The sequence below is a fragment of the Lipotes vexillifer genome, unplaced genomic scaffold (genome assembly GCF_000442215.2).
Source record: "Lipotes vexillifer unplaced genomic scaffold, Lipotes_vexillifer_v1.1 scaffold566, whole genome shotgun sequence".
Taxonomy (NCBI): domain Eukaryota; kingdom Metazoa; phylum Chordata; class Mammalia; order Artiodactyla; family Lipotidae; genus Lipotes; species Lipotes vexillifer.
The window spans coordinates 828303-837612 of NW_006799689.1; the positions used below are offsets into that span (position 1 = coordinate 828303).

Below are 9310 nucleotides of genomic sequence, written 5' to 3' on the forward strand. Positions count from 1 at the left end.
AGCAGGAAGCAACTTAAATGTCAACGAGGCAGATTTAATAACTTGCACGGAGACAGCCAAGTTGCTAACCCAAACAAGACCACATTTTAACAACTGCCATTGGCCTGGAGTAGGACTTCTTGTCTTTGATGCTCCCTCTTCCCTTTCAGCCTCTGAGATTCCTCTGGTGCAATTCCCTTTTATTTATTCTCTTTCTTTCACTTCTTGGGGCTGTCTGGCTCTCAGGTCTGTGCTCACTGTACAACACCATCCTGCCTTCCTCAGTAAATTAATTTTCTGCGAGAGACAAGACGAATCACCGATCAATCAAATTTATAAACATTTTGTGAAGAAAATGGTTGCAGTTCAAGATCAAGACCAGGAGACTTGAGAAATCACAATTTTTGTATCAACCAAGCGCAGAGATAAAAGTGGAAGGATGTGGTAGAGGCAAGAAGAGAGACTCAGGGTGGTAGGAAAGGCTTCAGAAGTATACTTCCTTCTGGAGGGAAAGAATGCAGAGCTTCTATGAATGTAATTACTGCCAGGTGAGGAGAGTCACCACCCTTTCATGGAGGGACTGTATCGTTTTGCAAGAGGGCAGGAAAAGTCATGTTCTCCATTTCCCGGTCTCTATTTGGGGCCTCTATTACTTGTGGTACCTAAAAGTCTGACTTCCAGTAAGACATCGCTGATAGAGATAGTTAGAGCCATGTCCTCATACGTCACAGGGAAAATACCAGTCTGGACCGTATAGGGTCACTTTTGAGTGTGAAATAAGTGCACGCATGTAAAATATTTAAAACTATGCTTGGCACGTAGTATGTACCCAATGAGGGTTAGCTTTCATCATCATCATTATCGCCATCATTTTCATTTTTATCTGCAAAACTGGAAACAGGAAATGAATGGTTCTGAGAAGCCTGTGTTGCCTTCAGCTCAGGGACAAGATCCATCAGGAACATTGTCCCCAATAACGGAGGTGAGTAGATTTCTGTCTCTCCATATCTCTTGGTCCAATGCTTTGAACTCTTTTTTTTTTTTTTTTTGCGGTACGCGGGCCTCTCACTGCTGTGGCCTCTCCCGTTGTGGAGCACAGGCTCCGGACGCGCAGGCTCAGAGGCCATGGCTCACGGGTCCAGCCGCTCCGCGGCATGTGAGATCCTCTCGGACCGGGGCGTGAACCCGTGTTCCCCGCATCGGCAGGCGGACTCTCAACCACTGTGCCACCAGGGGAGCCCCAATGCTTTGAACTCTTGATCCTTCTTCTGGTAACTCAATCTTATTCTCTAAAGGGAAACGCTCATTCCTTTATTAAGCATTGATTGAGCAACAACAGTGTGCTGTAAGAACATAGGTAAGTCAGAGGGGGTTCCTGTTCTGAGGCAGTTTACAAACCGATGAAGAAGACAGGTCAGGACACAGCTAGATTTTACCTACAGCAAAAGAAAAGAGGCTGAGATAGAGATGAATAGCAGTATTGTGAGAGTGCAGAGGAAGAGCTACTTAAATAGGACAAAGAACGTCGACGAAGGTCTCATAAGGAGATGGTACTAACTAAACCTCGAAGGGCATTTAAAGGTGTTAAAAGACAGATCTCTAAGTGGAAGAAATGACATAAACAAAGGGCTGGAGGCGCAGAAATAAAGGGCCCATCTGGGTAAAAGCAAAGAGGGTGATCTGGCTGGAGTGTAGCTTTCTTGGGGGGATTTAGTTGGGGGGCTGCTGAGCAAGGAGGAGGGGCCTGACCCTGAAAGGTCTTGGAAATTATCTAAGACATCTGAGATCTTACCTACGAAGCCTAAATCCTCAAGGCCTCCCTATATGAGGATTAGATAGTGCTGGGCATGCTGGATTACCAGCCCTGCCAGTCTCTGTTCCCAGCCCCTTAGGTGGCAAAGGTCACCAAAGGACCAATCCGAGTGAGCCAGGGAAACAGATCTACTGAGTGGAACTTACTAGGAAATGAATGAGTGTTGGTCCCGAGACATCCCAGGCTGGTGGGGGTTGGTCCCCAGGGCATCGCTTTTAATCATACTGGAATATCTCTAAAATATCTCCTTTTAATATCTCATAATCAATGGCACGTTATAGTCAATTGTCAGTGATGTTTCTTTCTCTGTGGCACATAAAATAACAGTGCACCTTAAAATCAATGGTGTCTGAGAATCAATGGTTAATAGCTGGCATGCAAAGAGGGTCTACTAAGTGCCAGAAGCAGAGCTCAGGACGTCTTTGCACAGGTCATGGTCAGTCCTTTGCAACCCTAGGAAGCCAGCATCTTCTTCATCTTTACAAGTGAAGAAATGGAGCCATGGTTGAATGACGTTCACCGCCCTACACACAGATATTCCGGAAGAGAGACGAACAAGAAGCCAATTTAGAGCCTGTGGGGAAGTGGTCAAGGGGGAGTGCAGATGCAGAGTCAAGGCCACCAAGCCAATCGGGAAGCAAGGTGCTGGTCACAGTGCAGTGTAGTTCTAACCTACCAGAGGTTAGAAAAGAAACAAAACCAACGACAACCACCAAAACCCACGTGTGACTGCAGCACGAGGCGAATTTCTCCCAAACACAGGATGGAAACAAGGTTTTCAGTCTAAACAAACCCATCGGAGAATCCCTAGCATGTGATTAAATTGAAACTACCTGGAGAACACTGAATTCCTAGGTTAAAAAGTATCTTTGTTGAAAAAAATATTAAAAACCCAAAGCACAGCATATGGTTTCAAAATGACAATGGAAACGTTTGTTTATCTCGGCCAGAGGCACATTTCGTCAAGCTGTTCAGAATCTGCAAAGTGGATCCACCCTTCGGCAGTCGGGCTGCCTAAGGAGAGCGAGCACATCTGGCAAATCCACATCCTCTCTCCAGGATCCCTCAGGACTGGAAATGCTACATCAAGAGAGCTGACAGGGCTGTTTCCAGAGCTCTTCCCTGCAGGCTCTTTGCTCCCGGCTCACCTTAATACTGAACCTGTAAAGGGCTGGGGGTGGCGGCGGGGAGGGAGGAGTCCCCCCAGAATCCCACCTCGGTGGTCAGCTTGTACGTCTCTCCCAGGGCCAGGCTCTTCCACTCTATTTTCCCTAACCTTCTAAAAATGCAGCTTGAAGTGTGTTGTAATCTCTGGGCAAAGGCCTAGGAGTCAGTGACCTCCTTTGTTCTAACCCAGATTTGATATGGGATCAACAGTGAGTCATTAGCCGTTTTCTCACATCTCAGTTTCCTCTAGGAAACAGGATCTGTCATTCTTTCATATCTTTTTATATGAAAGATGCTGTGACTGGGTTACATCAGCATCTCTTCACCAGGGAGAAGACATCGTTCAAAAAGTGCAGCTCCTTGAGTAGACCCCAGGGGTCGCTGTGGAGACACAGAAGGCTCCCGGAGCCTCTGCCAGGTCAGCTGGTCCCCATCTACCCCTCCAGCTTCAAAAAGCCCAGCCTCCATCCAGTGGGGACTCCTCAGGAGAGGAGACCGGCCTCCCTTGGCAACAAAGACGGCCCAACTGCTTCAGTTATAACCAGTATTATCTCTTTGAGGAGTTTTGCTAGACTTTGAAAAGTAAAAGAAAGAAAAGAGAGAAAATCCTGGAAGAGAACGGAGCCTAAAGTTAAATGCGACCACAATTAGGCACTAGAGTTAGTACAAGCAATGATGCAATACAAGTGGGGGAATTAAAGTTGGGTCTGCTGTGTATTAATAACTCAATCATTGGGGAAGTCTAGGGAAGGGGTTCAAGTCTATCTGTCTCTCTCTCTGTGTCCCGCTTTCTCACACATCCACAGAGAATCTGAAAAATAAAATCCCTATCACTTTGCTGTATACCTGAAACTAACACAATATAGTAAATCAACTATAGTTCAATTTAAGAAACAGAAAAAAAATCCCTGAACATCAAGCAAAAATAGTACTATGTTCCAGCAACTGCTAATATTTTCTTTCATCGGGCAATTGGCTGATAGTTCAGCAAAGTGTACACAGAAAGATATATCCATGATTAGAATGTTAAGTTGCATCCCCCCCGCCCGCCCCAAACCACAGTGCTATTGGTGTTCTTTCTATCTTCCTCAATTTCACTTGGAAAATTACAGGGGAAATAGAAAAAGAGATTGCTTGGTATTAAATGTTTAGCATTTATGTGAAACAATTACAAAGGAAACCTCACCGTAATGTCTCAGGCTGTATATTTTAGTTTATCTAATTCAATATGATAGAATAAACCAACATGATGATTTACTTTCTTCCATTGCTGAGCTTGGAGATTCCACTCTTCCTTAACATGAGCTGCTTATTTTCCTTGCAAGGAAAATCCACGATAATCCCTCACTTCTTTTTGCTCTGTCCTGACTAATATCGCATTGCTGCTAACTGAAGTTACAGATGGGTGGAGCGACACCCTTACGTAGGCTAAATGAATGGGAACTTTTGATGTCTCTAATTTAGGCCCTTTAAGATCGTCATAATAAAGTATACACCATGCCAAAGAGTCAAATTCATAGTCCCACTTACTTAAGAAAAGTTTCTGATTATCTTTCTATTCCATGTTAATGTCCTTTTGATGATAAAGATGTTTTACTTTCAGATTATTACTTTGGAAATGGTACCACTAGCAGAATTCAGCAACTGCAAATAAATCCCAGGGTTACCGGGTTTCTCCACGTGGGGATTACTGACATTTGGAGCTGGATAATTCTTTGATGTATGGGGGTGGCGGGTGGCAAAGGGACCTTTCCTGTGCATTCTAGAATGGTGAGCAACCTCCCTGGCCCTTCCACTCCCAATCATGACAACCCAAAATGTCTCCAGACATTGCCAAATGTTCCCTGAGGGTGCGGGCGGGGGAAGGGACAAAATCACCACAGTTAGAACCACAACACGTGCCTGATCTGTTACACGGAAAAGAGAGGGGAAAGAAAGAAAATAAAACTTTTTGTCTCTTCCTTTTTTTGACTGTCGAAGGGTCTACATATTTTAATTATTAATCATTTGGATTCTTACTCTGTTATGTGGAATCACTCTTTCTACATTTCTAAAGCCCTGTACAGTGTCTTTTGAATAGATGTGCTTGAAGTTCAAGTGGATTGTCAAAAGGACGAGAAGTCCACTAATTCCCACTGGGTAAAGTATGGGTAAACCTTAGCATAACTCCACTTTGAGCCTTAAACTAACAGCGTGTGAAAAGATCAATACGAATAAATTCAAAACTAATCAGATCCCTTCTTCAAATGTTGACACAGTATTATTTATGTCCCATAAATACCTTCTTGACTAAAATTCATCCTAGGAGATTGGCACCTGGCCAGTTCTATTCATATTTACTGTATTTATATAGTACGCTGGGCCAAGGATAATATTTAAGACAAAATATGCCTGAAGGCATATACAATATCTCTTATATTTTTACTTTTAAAACTCCGCATCGCTAAAAACATTTTGTCTGAACTGTGTAAAACGTCCTGCAAAGGGCTACCAACAATCTGTAATGATATATAGCTCATTGAGTATGATTAGAGCATATTTGTAATATTTGAGCTAAAGTCACTCCCTGAACGCTAATAAGTTGGTGGTAAAAAGTGAACCAGTGATCTTTCCCATGCCTTCATCTCTGGGGCTTATGACCCGCTGCGGATTCCCTTCAAGAAATGACAGGCACACTTCCTCCCCACCGTCTCTTCAGGGAGGACCGAGTTAAAAGTTAGGCGGAAAGGTCCTAAAGAGGGAAAGCTGGTATATAAGCCAATGCTGTCCTTTCCGTCTGCCCTTTAAAAATATGGTGGAGTGATTTTTTTTTTCTTTTCTTCCTTTTTTTTGGAAGGGTTCACTATATTCCAGTATAACTAGAAAGTACTGGAAAATCAGTTAACCTACTTTCTATAAAATTATCCACAGTCCTAGCACAGTAGTATCAAATCTGCTATTAATAAGGCTTTCTGCTCCTAAACTTCCTTTAAGGCTTTAAGAAGCCTGTACTCTTTGTAGGAAGACTGATAGTTTATATTTTATCCTGCACTGATCAGAGGCTTTCATTTCTTTGGTAGCTGGGAGAGGAAGCAGAAGGGAATCCACACAGGCACCTGAGATGCCAACCTCTGAAATCCTAATAATTTGAGAATTTTTTCCAATTTGGTGATGATGATAATCTTGCGTGGGATCACCTCAGTTCTTTAGACTGAAGAGTGCTTGAAGAACAAAGAATGAACACCCTCTTGGGTTATTTGCTCTCTCCACACCTATCTCATGAAGGGATCAGACCTCCTCTGTTATGAAAGTGCCAGCAATTCATGAGAGCTGTTGCAGGTAAACATTGAAAGCTTGGCTTGTTCTGGTTCTAAATAACGTAACTGCCCGCCTGCCCAAATTCCAGTAGAACGGTTGCACGTGCTAGAGAAAGCAAACTGACTCAACTCCCTGTTGGGTCTCAATGATTTTGGACTAATTACAATGAACTTTCTTTCCTAATTATCTCCATGGCTCCACCCCAGGTAGAAAGCTTTCCTTCACTCCCGGGGTGGGAGGGGGGAATCACCAGGGTGGAGTGTATTTATCACCATTGTTGTGGATGGTGATGTAATTACAATAACAAAATCATCCCGCTTGCCAGGATCTCCTGCCTCAGCTCTGCCCTTAAACAAGAAGAGATGATGCTGCAGCAAAACAGAGGTCGCCAGGAAGCCTGGGGTTGGATACGTCAGCTGACAATCTGAGACCATCAAATACAAGACATGGCAAGTCCCGGAACTACGACTTGTCAAACTAAATATAAATATTCAAAAAGAAAAGCACCACCCTGCAATTAGAACCTCTAGGATAAAATTACCAAGATGGCCATATTATCTCTGTAGGCAAGACACAGAGACGTTGTGAAGGCTGCCAGGGAGTATATAGGGCATGGAAAGGGGAGGAGAGAGATGGGCAACCAATGAAAAGTGTACGGCTTGGGATTTGGAATAGGCAAATGTTGGAGCTCTTTTTTTTTCCTTTTTCTTCTTCCTGGTATTTAACCCTCTCAGGCATCAATATATGCTTCTTTTTTTCTTTTTTTTTTTTTTAAAGAACTTGGAAATCATTCTAAGCTAACTGCCCTCTTCCCTTCCCCTCAAAGAACTCAACAATAAATCATTCACTCCCGTTGCTACTGTATGCCAGCTGGTTTTGAGGACACTGCCCTCAGAGAAGCCAGTTTAAAAAAAAAAAAAAATCGGCTGTCTTCTACGCTGAGGTTTAGGAATGCAACGAAGTGACTGCAGGAAGCCTATGAAAGGGCAGGGAATACCGGGCTCACGAGTGAGAAAGATAAACGATAAACGCATAAGAAAAAGGATCTGCTACACCGGCGATTTTAAGAAGGCAGGTTTGAGTGAATTCTGAAAAAAATAACGTGAAGGAAAAACCCTTTCAAACGTAGTCAGCAACGAAGCTGTCCTTTCTACCATTCCAGGTGAAATCAAAAGGGGACGTGGTTACAAGATCTCGCCTTGGGGGGAATGTAAACACCTCGCCGAGGCAGTAGATTCAAGAATTGAGGGGTTGGAGGTAGGATTTTGGAGGGGTCTCCAGATCGGGTTTTGTCTTGGCGACGCTGACATTTTTCGGGGAGTTTAGAGACAATAGGGAAGGCTTGGGGAATCAGCTGATAGGTCGGCACGGAAAGGGGCGCCTTCCGGAGAGGCTAGTTTTGAGCCACTTTTTTTTTTTTAACCCCTCGTGCAGCAGTTCGGCGGGCTTCAGGCCAATCGGAGCAAAGAAAACAAACCCACCAAGGTTTCCCGGTTTAACGCGGCCCCAGGGAGCGCCTCCAAGTTTGACAGAGGAGGGCTGACTCCTAGCCGGTGGCCGAGTCGAGAATTCCAGGGAAGAGAAAAAAAGAGAAAAACGCCTTATAAAAGACGGGGGCGTTGGGGGAAGGGAGAAATGGAGAAAATTAAAAGTCGCAAGTCCACGTTTTAAAGCCTAACGTCCTCAAGCACACAACTGGCAAGGAGGTGGACAGGAGCAGGGGAAGGAGCGAGCTGGGACCCGGAGAGGGCAGGGAGATCCCTGGAGTGGCTGCGGTTCTGGAAGCCTCGGGCAGCGCTAAGCCCCGGGGAGTGGAAGCGGGGAGCGGTACTTACTTTCCGAGGGGAAGAAGGGCGGCATGTCTATTTTGTAAACCTCCTTGGCGTAGTACTCCTCGTCGCTCCGCTCGCGCTCGCAGGCGGCCGCCCTCCGGCTCGCCTTCTCCTGGAGCAAGTCCCTTGTGCTGTTGTAGATAGAAATCACCTCCGGGGGGACCTCCTCGGGTTCGGGGTAGTCTTCTGGGGGGCTGGTGAGTTTCAGCTTGCTCAGGATCTGTCCGCGGATCGCCTCGATCCTCTTGCGCATGAACTGGTCCATGTCGAGCGTGCTGCAGGTAGACAGGCTGAGCGCGACCGTGACCAGATGCAGGAGGAGAAAAGCGCTCAGCACACAGTAGTGCATTTTTTTTTTTAAGGTGGAAAAATTTTTTTTTTAAAAAAGTAAAAAAGTAAGAAAAATAAAAAGAAACCAACAACTCTCAAAGTACAGATCAGGTAGATTTTTTTTTTTAATGCGAAACTTTTGCAAACAATCGGGAGTCAATGTCCGAGAGAAAAAGCTATCTTGCTTGAATTCCTTTAAAAAGAAAAGGCAAGTCGTTCCCCAAGTGGAAATATTAATACACGACGGGCAAGGGGGAAGCTTCACTTGGGGGAGTCAGCAAAAGTTTTCTTGGAGCGACGAGATGGGGGCAAAAAAAAGAGACGAGTGGCTATTAGGCAGAAATAAATTTAGGAGGAGGAAACGGAGTTCAGTGTGTCAGTTTCGGGTGCGGAGTGGCGGATCCGAACTCGGCTCCTCCGGCCAAAAGGGAAGAGATGAAAAGGTCCCGGGGCTGGCAGCGGGCGCGCCGGCGGGAGGGCCGCGGGCAGCGCTGTCAGGGGGGCGGCCGAGGCCGGCCGGCTCCAATTTGTATATTTAGAGAAGGAGCGGCGCGGCCCTGCCTTCCACTACGGCGCTGAAAGCAGGAGCAGCAGCAGCTCCGGAGCGGAGGGGCACACACGTGTGTGAGTGTGTGTGTGAGTGTGTGCGCGCGCGCGCCCGTGTGCGCGCGCTGGGAGCGAGCCCGGCCCCGGCGGGGAGGCGGGAGCGCTTCGCGCTGCGCCCGGGACTCGGCCGCGTCCGGCGGGGGCCGCGGGGGCCGCGGCGAGGATCCTGCTCCCGGAGGTGCGCGCGGGGGCCGACACCCCGGCCGGCGCGCCGACCCGCCCGGTCACTCCACGTTGCCGCCGCCGCCTCCGCCGCTGGCGAACGCGTCTGGCCTCCAGCTCCCTC

General features: G+C 46.4%; 1 protein-coding gene across 2 annotated transcripts in view; it reads right to left on the reverse strand.

Moving 5' to 3' along the window:
- Positions 1–8897, reverse strand: part of TGFB2 (transforming growth factor beta 2) — an 82183-nt gene extending 73286 nt beyond the window's left edge. The window contains exon 1 of one of the 2 annotated variants that reach the window (XM_007471856.1): positions 8092–8897. In XM_007471856.1, coding sequence (XP_007471918.1) covers positions 8092–8437 — 346 coding nt within the window. In that variant the 5' untranslated portion in view covers positions 8438–8897. The remainder of the gene's footprint in view (positions 1–8091) is intronic. The other variant, XM_007471857.1, reaches the window with a different exon arrangement.
- Positions 8898–9310: the final 413 nt, after the last annotated feature.